Source organism: Thalia democratica, chromosome 4 (assembly GCF_965202585.1).
Source record: "Thalia democratica chromosome 4, ktThaDemo2.hap1.1, whole genome shotgun sequence".
Classification (NCBI taxonomy): domain Eukaryota; kingdom Metazoa; phylum Chordata; class Thaliacea; order Salpida; family Salpidae; genus Thalia; species Thalia democratica.
This window is the reverse complement of record NC_139168.1, coordinates 55,697,696-55,712,730: the sequence shown is the minus strand read 5'-3', so window position 1 is coordinate 55,712,730 and position 15,035 is coordinate 55,697,696. Positions and strand designations below refer to the sequence as shown.

General features: G+C 25.8%; 1 protein-coding gene across 1 annotated transcript in view; it reads left to right on the top strand.

The window, feature by feature from the left end:
• Positions 1 to 1,836: 1,836 nt before the first annotated feature.
• Positions 1,837 to 15,035, top strand: part of LOC145834213 (uncharacterized) — a 42,115-nt gene continuing 28,916 nt past the window's right edge. The window contains exons 1-4 of the mRNA XM_082941590.1: positions 1,837 to 1,924; positions 1,980 to 2,144; positions 7,998 to 8,115; positions 9,221 to 9,343. Coding sequence (XP_082797716.1) covers positions 1,885 to 1,924; positions 1,980 to 2,144; positions 7,998 to 8,115; positions 9,221 to 9,343 — 446 coding nt within the window. The 5' untranslated portion in view covers positions 1,837 to 1,884. The remainder of the gene's footprint in view (positions 1,925 to 1,979; positions 2,145 to 7,997; positions 8,116 to 9,220; positions 9,344 to 15,035) is intronic.

Sequence of the window (15,035 nt, the reverse complement as noted above, 5' to 3'; positions counted from 1 at the left end):
TTGGATTTTTTGAATCTATTTTATTCAAGAGTTTAGATAAGCTGTTATATTACTTTAGATATGTAGATGATATTTTTATCTTAAAAAAAAAGCTACAACGTAGAAGATTTACTAAATAAAATTTTTAACCTACATCCCTCACTTAAGTTCACTTGTGAAAAAGTTGACGGTTAATTACTTTTTTTATATGTGTCATTACAACAAACATCAACTTATTTTATTACATCCATATATAGGAAGCCAACGTTTGTTTGCCAATACATCCCATGGAAGTCCTTCTATCCTACCTTACAAAAAGTAATTCATATTTTGTGTTTAGCTTTTCTAGAGTATAAAATCTGCTCAAAAGTCAAATTAAATGAAGAAATTAAAAACCTCAGTAGTATATTCAGATCATTAGATTACCCAGCAGATATTATCATTAAAACGATTGACAAGACCATCATAAAACTCACTAGTCCTACAAAACAAGGTCCAAAAAGGTTCTCAGTGTATTAAAGACTTCCCTATTTATGTAATGAAGAAGATCCTGAAAAATAAAGTAAAACACACAATCAATAGTACATTTGGAGAAGTTAATCTTCAAATTAGTCACTTCATTAAAAAACCTTTAAATAGAATATTTAAAGATGTTACTCCCAATTCTGAATAATTTTATCTATCAATTTAAGTGTCACTGTGAAAGTGTATATATCAGGAGAACTTCTCAGAGTCCATCGTAAAAGCAATTGGCATGTACCAAAATCCCTTAGAAGCTGAATGGCCAATAGAGGTAGTAAACCAAAAAAAAACTGCATTTACTAAACTATCAGGAATGCTCCAAACATTATAATGATAACAAGTTTACAATTTTAACTAGAGGCGTAACGTATATCATTTAAGTGTTATAGAATCTCTTTTCATAAGAATATATAAGCCAAAGATTTTTAAACAAAAGTTTGTTTACAATACTAACTTGCATAAATTGTTATAGTTCTTTTTTTTCTTAATTAAAAAATATTAGGCTCCTTATAGAAGGCGGAAACTAAAACGACAAAAATAGACTATTTCACTAAAAATCAATCTTCTTCTACATTTTTTGAGATAACTACCTTAAAATTTTAAGAAATCTTTCTTGATATTTTTAGAATTTTTTTTTGGAACATTTTTTTTTTAAGTTTAAAAATAAATTCTTATGTAAAAAATAAACAAAAAAAACAGTTTTTTTTCTTTTGTTTTTTTGTTAAACATTTTTTATTTTTTAATTAAAAAAAAAAAATTCTGACACAATTTTCTATATATTGCAAGAAATATTTTCTGAAAATTTAAGGTAGTTATCTCAAAAAATGTAGGAGGAGATAGATTTTTAGTGATTTCTAGTTATTTGCCGTTTTAGTTTGCGCCTCCCATAAAGATTATATTGTTGCCTCCGACTTTGACCGGCTATATTTCAAAAATTATTTTGAATTTTTTAAATCTGTAAAAACATCTTGTAGCTTAGTAAAAACTATATAAAATAAGATCAAATTTCGAAAAAAAGTGTTTTTTCCCCCCTATGCCCTTAATCGCTTATATTTGAAATAACGATTTTAATAATAGTCCAGAATGTATAGCATGAAAACACCATATTTTTTCAACACTAGTTTTTATTATTTTTAAATTTCAGTTGGAACCCTGTATACAGGCTAAATTATTGTTTACTGTTGATGTACTACTTCACTAAAATGTGTTAATATTTAGTTTAAGATATTGGTTTATATAAAAAAAAAAAAAAAGTAATTAATATGTTTTATCTAGACTTATCTAAACAAAATAAGTAGTTTTCTTTTACTAAATTAATTAAATTTACTATTTTATAGTTATAAAAGCTAGCAATATATGTTTGCTTTATGAATCTATAAGGTGATGAAACTAAAAAGGTTTTTACTGCGCTACTATCCACCTGGTATGTTTACTGTTTTTAATTTCAGTTTTTAATTGTTTTAAATTATATTTCTTAGGAATAATATTGGAGTATGAACAAGCTAATCAGATCAAAACCAGAACTCATGATCTTCTTCATTTAACAACTTTTTCAAATCCGCAAGATGTTGCTGTTGAACTTTCTTCTAAGGATCCATTAATAACAAAATCTAAAATTAAGCAAGTTTATGATCTAGTTTCGAGTTAGTTTCATTTTGAACAAAATTTAGTTATAGTATATATATTTACTTTTTGTAATAGTACAAAAATAAAACTTAACAACTTTAAACCATGATTAGTGTTTATTGTTGATAACAATTCAAATAAAATGTAACACTTTATTTATAATACTTTTTATAGTGTTTACTGGGCTTCTTAAACTTCTTGAATTCCTTTATTTCTGAAATTTTACAAAATAAATAATTTGCATCTATAAAAATGATAAGACCATAAAAGATACTTTTTTTGCAAAGTATTTAATTAAGGGCATAGGAGGGGGTCCACCTTGATTTTTACAAGTTTATCTTATTTTATAGAGTTATCTGACCTATCAGACATTTTTAACCGCTTGAAAAAATTCAAAGTTAGTTTTGAGATATGAGCTATCAAACTTAGTAACCTAAAGGAAGGCACAAACTAAAAACGCAAAAAAAGACCATTTAACTAAAAATATGTCTCTTTCATTTTTTAAGCAATCTTCTTTAAGTTTCTATATTATTAAAAAGATTATTATTAAATGTTTAAAAGATTGAATGCAGGATTTTTTTTATTCTATAAAAACTGGCTTGTAGTTTGTACTTCAAGCTTTCATATAAGATCCAATGTTGTTTTTAATTGATAAAGCTCATCAGTTATACAAACTCAAATTTGATTAATAATTAAAATTTTAAACATAAACAAAATATTTTTAGACTATAAATTTTATAATACTTTTTAATTTTATAGTTTTTTGTTTTTAAACATATGAATGAAATAATGATAGGACAGAACACTTATTTTCTTTAAGAGTTACTTACTAAGTAGTTTATATTTTAATTGACTTGTTATATACTTGATTTGTTTCCAGTATAAAATATTGTATTAGTTTGAACTTTTTATTTTATACTTTTGAGTGTCTAAAAATAAAGTTAAGCCTTTGAAGCAGGGTTTCCCTTTTTTTTCAAAAGGCCCACTTTTAAGAAATAAAAATAGCAATATCCCCTCCAACAAGATTTCTCAAAAAAAAAACATTAAAAACACCTAAGACCTTTTTATTTATTTTGCTTTTCATCATCAACTCCAGAATATTTAGTGTAAATTTGAAGTTATGAACTCATGGCCCCCCTGTAGCCCCTTTGCTGCTTATGACCCCCAATAATGTATACCATGCCTAACTTAATAGCTACAGAATGACTCATTTTCATGTTTTTAAACACAACATTTATATATTGAATACAATACTCATCTGTTTTGAACACAGTTTACATTTGTTTGTGATTTTTTTCACGGCATCAAGTAGATGAAATAATCTAATAATTCTTTGAAAAAAATCTACAAATTTTTATTGCAAATTCAAGTTCAAAACGTTTTCAAGAGTTTTTAAAAAGTTTGGTTTTATGACAAAGAGATAGAACTCTTGAAAACGTTTTAACTTTAATGTACTTAATTTTTTTATGGATTTTAAATATGCCACAATTTTCAATCAACTGTTTTGAAAACTTTTTATAAAATTGTAAACAAATTGTAGTTTGAATTGTTTCATTTTAAATTTTTTAATATAAAATAAGTATAAACTATAGGTTGGAAAATAATTTTTGTTAAATATAAGTTTTAGTTTTGAAAATTTCTTAAGTACAATTTTTCATGAGAATGCAGTTAGAAGTTCTTGAAAATTTGTTGTCTTTAGGTTAAAAACCTAGAAGTTAATACATTTTTAGTAAATATTATATTTTCAATAAATTAAGCTATTAACAAACAGACTTTAAATTTAAACTCATAGCAATTAATGAATTTTACTCTTTGCAATGAAAAAATTTTTTTTGTATATTTCAAAAATCGATTTTGTTTTAGTTTTTTCAAAGTCATTTACTTAGGAGGCCAAAAGTAGAAACTAAAATCTTATTTTACAATTTAGAAATAAAACATTAGGTATATAAATATATAGAGTAATAATAAACTACGTTTTAACTAAAGAAGTTGTTTTACTCACCTTTAAAAGTAGGATAAATTTTTAGTAAGTTTTGTAAGACTAAGTACTATTATAGTACTAATAGTGTATACTCAATATATTTAGCTACTGCAATTAAGGGCATAGGGAAGTAGGAGTTTTTTATGCAAATTTATCTCATTCTAAAGATCTGAGTGTAGCTATTTTCATTTATACTAAATTATTTTTAGGGTCAGGGTTTCCTGATCAAAGAGTTAATGCTAAAAATGGGATAAAATCAGTGATGCATTACAAGTGTATTACTAAAAATCAATCTTTTTTAAAAGTAGGCAACATTGCTTCTTAGTAGATTACTTACTAAAATACTGCAACAATTAATTTGCGTAGAAAAATATTTGCATAGAACTCAATTAGCAGGGTTGCCACACACTCAGGATATTGTGAAGTTTTTAAAAATCCCACAATATTATAAACTTAATTGTCAAACTCAGTCTGTCTTAGGATATTTTTTTATTTTTCAAAAATCTCTAAACATGTTTTTCTAGGTTTTGAATGAGATTTAGTTTCAATGTTTTTTTAAACCAATTTTGTTGAAGAGCTTGATTTTTAATTTTTTAAGGATTTAAAAAAACTCAGGACACTTTAAGGTCTATCAGGACAGTTTTTTTTGACTCGAGGAGTGGCAACCCTGAATTAGTTACAAAAATACTGTATGTATATATATTTGGGTAACCAATCACTTCTAACCCGATCATTTTTAACCCGATTATTTATAACCAAATCACTTCTAACTCGATCACTTCTAACCTGATCATTTCTAACCTAATCACTTCTCACCCAACCGTTTTTAACTCAATCATTTCTAACCTGATCATTTCTAACCAAATCATATCTAACCCAATCTTTTCTAACCCGATCACTTCTAACCCGATCATTTCTAACTCAATCAATAGTCATTTTATTTATTTTTAGATTTCTTTATTCAGAATTTATTTTTTAAACAAACTAAACTTTATAAAACTGTTCCTTTTTTGAAACTTAAGTTTTCTGTCTTAAACAAAACTTAGTATTTATGTTGTTTTACTTAAAATATACTTTTAATTGTAACTTCAAATCAATTTGTTATACCTTCAATTTATTTTTCTTATTTTGACATTTTTTTTAATATCAATCTGCTACAATCGAACTTTTTTTTTTTGAATATAAGATTTACTACATGACAATCATTCTAAAAAAAAAGAGAAATTAGGGTCTTCTTGCTTAACAATTTTTATACTAATCTAAATTCACAGATAGAAAAAATGTCTTTGTAAAACATTAAACAAATGTTAAATTAATTATTTTTAATGTGCAACTATTTACCACAAAAGAGTCTATGAATGTTTTTTTTTAGTTTTAGTAAAATTTAAAAACAATGTTTTATATAGCATTTCCGGTTTTTTAGTATTAAAAAAATATCGTTATTCGTCAGTGAACTTAGATTTTTTTTGACCAAGTAAGAAGACCCTAAATAAAAACAAAAACTAAAAAAAAGAAGACCAATACCCTAAAAAATACCAAGTTTATATAAAAGTTAAACACTGACTCTTTTAGTTAATTAACTGAAAAATATTGAAAAGAAAGTTAGTAGAAATTTATATGTTTTTTTTTTGAGATATTTTCCACAGACTAAAAAAAGCCAAAATATCCCACTTTTATATTGGCTCATTACCGACCAAATAAACCCGAAATCAGAAAAAAAACGTAATCCGTTATAGCTGTATCATTTAGCTATTAAATTCTGTTAAGAGTATACTTTAAGATCAAAGAAACTGTTGTGTGTTGAAACTTTTAAGTCAATAAAAATGTCTTAAATGTTTCCTTATTTTAAAATGATTGTCGTATTAACAAATTGTTTATAAACTTTTTAAAATTCTGCTTTGTAGGGTTTTTAATATAAGCTTTTATAACTTTATTTAAGTTAAATCTTCCGCTCAGTTACGTAGCTAGAATATTTTTAACGTTAAACATATTTTTTTTAAAGTTTAACCTTTACAAATGTAATAGTCAGATACAAAGGTCTTCATATTACAGTCTATAAGTTATGCTGTAAATTTAGTGCAAACGTTGTACAGTTGTTGAGTAATCTATTACCACATTTAGTCAGTTGGTTTCAATTTTTACTTAAAAACTTCTACAATTGTTCTACAACTTGCACAAACCTATTTAGATAATGGAGTTAAAATTAACATTAGGTGAACCTGTACATTTTTGTTTTATTTATTAAACAATTATAATTTTTAGATATAACCATTCTAAGTAAAACGTATAATATAGTTATGTCATTTAACAAACGGAAAAAGCATGTAATGTCGACTGACCGTCTACCTTTTATTTTATAAATAAATATCTATTTATACCTAGAGCGAAATAAATCAATGACACTTAACCAGACTTGTTTGTTAATTTACCACGCGCGAAAATGATCAAATCTCGTCTAGTTCATTTCTTCTTTAACATTTTCAGTTAAGTTTGTATTCTAGATGAAAAGCTTTATCATTTGATTACCTTTATATATATATAGTTTATTGAACGATAAAAAAAGAGCTCAAAAAATTTGGTCCAAGTACCTGGTGTACGAAAAAATCTTTTGGTTATCGAGTCGTACACCATTTTTGGATACCTTTCAACGTCTTTAATTGTTTAGAGTACAACTTATGCCGAAATATTAATTATTTTATGTTTACTTAATTTAAAAGATTTAAAAAAAGTAAGCATAAACGAAATAACAACGGAAAAAGAACTAAATAAAACTAAAAAATACTTGGAGTTAAATTAATTACAATTACGAGCAAAAAATAGTTGAAACTCTTTTTTATATAGTAAATGTAATTGTAAAAAAAATAAATATATCAACTTAAGTACTAGTTCAAGTCGTAATTAGAATACTTTGGATATTATTATATAAACTTCAGTGAAAGTTTTTAAGAAGATAAACTAGACGAGATTTGATAACCCTCGGATTTTTAACATAAATAAACAAATCTGTTTAAGTTATTATATCTAAAAATTATGATTTTCTACTAAATAAAACAAAAGTGCTCTAAATTGTTTGCTGTTAGTTTTAATTCCATGATCTAAACAATTCTTTGCAAGTTGTAGAACAATTTGTGCAAGTTTTTAAGCTGGAAAATACAGATTATAAAATGGTATAGATAAGTCAACAACTATACAACGCTTGCGTAGACTTACAACAAAGCTTATGGACTGTAATATGAAAACATTTGTTACCGATTATTACATTTGTAACAGTACTTGTGTTATAATGATATTCTAGTTACCTAAATTGCAAGAATATATAACTTAAATAACATAGTATAATAAATAACATCAGTAAATAGTGTTCTATTTTAATTAGGTTTATATGAAGAAAAAATTCAAAATAAGAAAAACAATTCAAATTATAACAATTCAAATTAAAATTTATTTTAATTAAAGCTATATAAACTTTTTTTTTGGTTAAGTTGAAGCAAACTATATTTTGATATAAGAACAATTTTTATTAACATTAACTTGGTTTTGAAATAAACACTGATTAAAATAAGTCTAAAAAACAACAAATTTTTACTGATCGGGTTAGAAATAATCGGGTTAGATAAGATCGGGTGAGAAATGATCAGGTTACTAATGATAGGATTAGAAATGATCGGATTAGAAATGATTGGGTTAGAAGTGATCGGGTTAGAAATGATCAGGTTAGAAATAATCGGGTTAGAAGTGATCGGGTTAGATATGATCAGGTTAGAAATGGTCGCAGGTTAGAAATGATAGTAAACCATATATTTGTACATATAATTAAGTTTATACTACTGTAATTAGTTGTATAATAATTTTTTTGATTGTTTTTAATTAAAATAAATAAATTTTTTAGAACTACAGCAAAAATTACAACAAGTTTCTTTAGCAAACCATCAGTATTACTTGTTTAAAGTTCTAAGAGCTCATATACTTCCCTTGACAAACATTGCATTTAATAAATCAGGATCTCAGTTAGTTTGTTGTCAAGTTTGTTTCATACAATATAAAATAAGTCACATTTTTTATAAAGTTTAAGCTTTTGTTCTAATCATTTTAAGAGCTAAATATTTTATGTATTTTGTTATTTTACTTGTTGTTTTTAACATAAATCATTAAAAAAATTTATAAGATAATTCTATGTCTTTTGAATTCAGCTTTAAATTGTTTAAAAATATATATACGTTTATTTTTTTTAATTTGTACATCTTAAAAATTTGTTTGAATTTTGAAAAGCTGTAAAAAGACGTTTTTTTAAACTCTACAAAATAAGATTAAGTTGTAAAAGTGTAATTTACCCCACCTATAGCCTTAAGGGCATAGGGGGGGGTAAACACCCTTTTTTGGTTTTTGATCTTATTTTATATAGTTTTTACTAATCTACAAGATGCTTTTTACAGATTTAAAAAATTCAAAATAGTTTTTGAGATATAGCCAGTCAAAGTCGGAGCCAACAATAGGTTCCTATGGGAGGCGCAAACTAAAACGGCAAATAACTAGAAATTACTAAAAATCTATCTTCTCCTAGGTTTTTTGAGATAACTACCTCAAATTTTCAGGAAATACTCCTTGCAGTATTTAAAAAATTCTGTCGGAAGGAATTTAAAAAAATATAAAAAATAAAAATTTTATAACAAAAAAACAAAAAAAAAAACTGTTTTTTTTGTTTATTTTTTAAATTTTATATTACTTGTAAATAAATAAAAACTAAATTTAAAAAACAAAACTCATGGTTTTTAGGTATAACCAGGTCAATGTTAAACATATGTAATTTATTAACTTTTAAATTAAATATATTTGGAAGCAAGAGAACAAATCAGTTTTATTTTTCAACTTTTAGGAAAAGTATATTAACTTGTATAAAATAACTTTATTATACTTTTTTACATACAAAAATACTTTCTTTGTTGAAGTTTACATTATCTATCAAAATTCAAAACATAAATACAGTTTTTAATGCTTTTGTGTAATCTCTACACTTTTTATTTGAAAACATTTGGAGCAACTTATTATTTAGAAATCCTAGCACTTATAAAAGTTCTGTTTAATTTTTGTAATTCAAATAACTTTACCTTTAAGCTTTATTACCGGAAGTTATGATAGAACTTGTAAAGTTTGGGATACGGCAACTGGTAATGGAATTCATACTTTAGAAGGTCATAGAAATGTTGTTTATGCCATCGCTTTCAATAATCCTTACGGGTAAGTTCCTTCAAAATACTCCAAACGAAAAAAAATGTTACATTGTTTAGATATGTTTTATTTATTCGGTGGTTTTACGCATTTATAGCTCTTAAAAAAAATATATATGATATAAAAAAAAACCTTCATAATATAAATCAAAAGAACTGCTGTGTAGTTTTCTTAAATAACAATCTTATAAGTGTTATGTTATTTAAAGAATTCATACGCGTCTGGCCAATTCAGGCTAAATCAGTTTTTGCTTCATTTGTTTTAATTAATTGGCAAAATGTCAGTTCAAACGCTTTAAATTTTGAAAATCAGTTTTTTGAGTAAAGTATTACGTTGTGAAATTCTTTTTGAATAACCTTATGGTTTTTGTACACTGGCAATATTGGTAAAATTTCATTTTTGATTTACTTTTATCTGGCTATAAGTTCAACTGGGTTCCAATCGATAAAGGTTACGAAAAAATGGCAATAATTCCAAAATTTTGCGTACAAACCCTGTGTAGTACTAATCAAGAACAAGTTCAGACATTTTTAATTAAAAACAACATTATTGAGAGTAGAACTAAAACATTTAAAAAATAATTTAAAGCATAACTTAATGAAAATGATAACCTATTAGTTTTAACATAAGTCTGATAATACAAAAAAAAAGTGTTGACTTTTTATTATGTAATAAAATGCGTTTAAAAAAAAGCAAAATTTATATAAATACTTAAGAGTTATCTTTCCCATTAACAACCCAGTTGAAGTGTGTTGATTCGTTGACACACAGAAACATATGTTGGTAGAATAAAGGTGTAATGATATTAACATCTCATTTTCGTATTTTATAGCGGATGTTGTAAACTGTTTTACGCAGATTTCGTGACGTGCTTCCAGTATTAAAAACAAACATTTTTATTATTTCAAGGAGTTAATTTCATTTCAATGCGTATATATTTGCGTTTGTCTTTCAAATACGCGTTAGTTGCTTATTTAGTTGCTTAGTTATTCCGCGGTAAGATCAAGTTACGATTAAGTTCAACGTTTAATTCAAGTTTCGAGAATAAAGAAAACGTATACATCGCGGAGTTGATGTTAGTATTTATATAACTTTACGATTGTTGATACTTTTTATAGATTTTATTTGTGTCGTGATTTAATAGTTTCTTTCTTCTGAACTAAGAATTATTATTGAAAATAAAGTAAATTGCATTTATTCAAAGTGTGTTTTATTCATAACTTAGGAATAAGTTTGTAACTATATTGAGCTACTTATTAGTAAGCCTATTTGGTTAAAGTGGAATTCACGCAGTGTCTTTTAAGAACCTTGAATCTTCTGGTTAGGAATCTTTAAGAAGTCAACAGAATAAATGCACACAAACAACAATGACGATATCAATCTTAATAATTCTCATCAAGCAGAGATGATGAATGATAATGCTGAATTTTATCCGTCAAACAGCATTCAACAACAATTTAGAAAATCAAGCGAAGTTAAGCAGCTAACAAATGAAGAAGAGTTAAGAATTTTGCAAAAGCAAATAAAAAAGTTAAATAATAGATTAAAGCAGTCTAGATCACCACATTACGAACGTGCGATGCTAGAAAAACGCGAACCTTTTTACGATGATTACAAAAATAGTAATCAAAATAATTTTAATAACTTTAGCGACACATTAAAGGCGCAAAGACTGAGTAAAAAATTTAAAAGGTTAGACTTTGTAAGAAACCCTCGTGATATTATTAGTTTTTTCGAGGAGGAAATGTTAAATGAAAATATTTCTTGTAATACAGAAAATTATAAATTTTTAACTGGGTTTTGGCCGAGAGAAGAGTTGTCAGACTATTATAAAATGACAGAACGAGGTGAAAGAAATTACAGTTCTTTAAAAAACTTTTTTATTAAAAGGGACAATCAGTTAGCTGAAATTTTAGATAAAGTTCCAGTTTGGAATGAGCGTACAACTTTTAATAAATTGTTTTCAACAGCCGTAAGTTGGGCCAAATGTCCAGAGCAGGACAGAATTAAGTTTTTTCTTGCATACTTAAAGCCCTTTTCGATCAAAGATAAGATTAGGGAACATTTTGGTGAAAGCTTAGAAGTTTTTAAAAGAAAAGGACAAGCCATATGGAATGCTTATAAAGAAAACGCATTAATACCTAAGCAAGTTAATTACGATAGACTACAGCAGTATGAGCAAAGTCATTATAAGTCTAAAATAAATTACCATAAGCGAGTTCGTCCTAATAATCAACAACATTTTCATTTAAGAGATAATGGTATTAATCATAATTACAATTATCGTCAACATAATCAAGATAGAGATAATTTTAAACCAATAAAATCATACAATGGGAATAGTAGTATAATGTTAACATAGCACAGTGTTTGTCATGTCATCAATACTTACCCACACAAACATTTAATATAACTAAGGCGTCACAAACAGCCGAAGAAAAAGCTCAGGTAACCAAAAACACTAAAGCAATTGGAGTAACTGGTCAAGTAGTATGGTTTAATGTTCGCAAGGGTTACGGTTTTATTCAACGTGATGATCGGAACAGCGATATTTTTGTTCATTATACAGCTATCATCAAAAACAACCCTAACAAATTATTAAGGTCTCTTGCACAAGGAGAAAAAGTCCAGTTTGATATTGTTGTAGGTAAAAATAACATGCCAGAAGCCGCAAACGTGACAGGTCCTAATGGTAAAACAGTTCAAGGGTCTAAGTATGCTGTAGATAAGAATTCAAAGTACAACCAAAAGTTTCAACAAAAAAGATTAAAGGGAAACTATTATTCAAGTAACCTCTAACAGCAGAAAATAAAAGCTAGTAGAGCTTATAAGCAAGCTTTTGCTTTTACAACAAAACAAGGTAAACTAAGGAAAGAAAAACATCGAAACCAACAGCAGAAAAATAGCAGTTACAATAAAAAATATGATAGCGAACCAAAAAATAAAGTGCCAACATTGCAGCTTAAAAGTTATAAACAAGACTCAAGCTATTACATATCTTCAAAAACAAAATCAGAAACTAGTGTATCAAGCAACATATTAGCTAAAGAGAAAAACAATTTGGCAGTACTTAATTCCTTTGACAAAAAAGAAATTATAACACAGAATAAAAAAGAGTCAGAATTACTAATAGTAGGTCTAAAAATTTTAACATTTATCATAAAGCCGTTTTGAAGATAAAATATAAATATTTTCGCAAAACTAACAAAACAGACTTTAATAAAGGTAAAAAATTGTAATTTTTTAATTAACATGAAAATCTATTTTTATATTTGCTAAACTCAGGTAATTTTTTTAAGAAGTTAAAATGAAAGAAACTATTAACTGTATTTATTTTGTATTCTTTTCTGATAAAATTTCTGAATTGTAAAGTTTATAACTTTTTTACTTTTAATGATGTGTTATAAAGTTTTATATATTATAAATTACAGTTTGGTAATTGAACTATTAATTAAAAGTTAAGACACAACAATTATACAATAAAAAAGTTTTATAAGCCTATTTTTATATTGAAATTTTAGTAACTACATTTTACTCTAACTTTAAAACAAAACTGATTTACCAGATTTTTTGCTCGTAAAATAATCAAGTTCAAGTTTAAAGCTTTCAAATTCGACTCGTGATAAATTTTTCCTATAAATTTTGAATTTAAAAGTACTTTCAACTCCCATTTAGTTTTGACTGTTAACGATCGAAAAAAAGCACTCGCTAAATTTTTCTCTTTATAAATTTCTATAATGCTTAAGTTTTGTGTTGCTTTAATAGAAATACTTTATACTTGAATCCTATAAAAGTTTGTGCATGAAAATACTACTTATTGTTTTGTAAAATACTTTAAAGAAAATGTTTTCTGTTTTGTTTATTAAAGTTTGCGAGTTAAATATTAAGAACATATGTTTTTCTAATTTAAAAACAAAATTAAAATGTTTCATATGTTTTAAAATATTAAATTTCTGTTCAATGCATCTTTAAATGCTTTTTTTTTTTTGTTTTGTATAAAATAATGGGTTTAAAAGTAAATACTGACAGTTTCGTTATTGTCTTTTGGCAAAGTAACATAATAGCTTTTACTGAACTTTCTTGGAAGAATATCTCAAAAAATTTTCTTTTAGCTGCTTATTTTTGTATAATGAATACTACACATATATAAATGTATACTACAATGATGGACAATGAAAAGATGAGTTTTTTCTATGTCAACAAGTGACTTCGATGTACTTTTGAATTTGAAGTTTAGAGAAGAACAAGCAAATTAAAACAACTCCGTCCTGCTAAATAAATCACCGTAGAATAAGAAACCGAAGGAGAAATGCCGGAATAGAAAAAGCTCGAGTACAAGAAGCCCGAGGACAAGAAGCCCAAGAACAAGAAGCCTGAGGACAAGAAGCCGGAAGACAACTAATGACTATCATTTTTACTTTGTCCTTATGTTGTGTTTTATCTTAATTTTTGTAAATTATGCGATTTTTGAGATAATAAGTAATACAGTTTCTTTTTCTTACTTTTTTTTTGACCCGCCCTTTTAACAATTATAAAAAAGTTTAAAGTTAAGTAGGATTTTAAGGATTTAAATTATTTAAAACCAGGCTTTAAACACTAAATTAAAAATTTAAAAAGAAATAATGTAATGATATTAACATCTCATTTTCGTATTTTAAAGCGGATGTTGTAAACTGTTTTACGCAGATTTCGTGACGTGCTTCCAGTATTAAAAACAAACATTTTTATTATTTCAAGGAGTTAGTTTCATTTCAATGCGTATATATTTGCGTTTGTCTTTCAAATACGCGTTAGTTGCTTATTTAGTTGCTTAATTATTCCGCGGTACGATCAAGTTACGATTAAGTTCAACGTTTAATTCAAGTTTCGAGAATAAAGAAAACGTATACATCGCGGAGTTGATGTTAGTATTTATATAACTTTACGATTGTTGATACTTTTTATAGATTTTATTTGTGTCGTGATTTAATAGTTTCTTTCTTCTTAACTAAGAATTATTATTGAAAATAAAGTAAATTGCATTTATTCAAAGTGTGTTTTATTCATAACTTAGGAATAAGTTTGCAACTATATTGAGCTACTTATTAGTAAGCCTATTTGGTTAAAAAGGAAGATTACTGTATAATTTGTTTTTATTTATATTCCAGTGAAGTTACTTCACTAGGATCTTTTGTTAGCAAGCAATTAAAACTATATTTTGAACAGTTATAAATACTTAGCAATTTTTTAAACACATCAAAAAAAATTAAAATTTAATTTTTTTACCAATGCTTTATAAATCGTTTACTATGTTTTTATCAGGGTTGCCAATGAAATCCTGGAAAAACCCGGAATTTGAGAAGTTTTGAAAAAAAACCAGCAAAAACAGGAATTTCGAGCGAAAATCACTAAAAGAACTAGAATGTTAATACATTTTAAATAATAAAACCTCGATTAGATACGATAAATCTGTCATGTAGAAAAAAAATCATAATTTTTCAAACACATTTAAATTAGCTTTGCAGTATATTTCCACTCTTTTTGTACTACTTAAGACAGTCTTTTACTTTAAATTTAATTCTATACCAATAATGGACCAAAAAAGTGTGTTTTATAAAATCATTCTGTTATTTGGTTTAATAGTTTATAAAAACGTTATGCCTTTATTCTTGTACTTGTGTTTTTACACTTTCTATTATTTTAAACATTTATAACAACATAA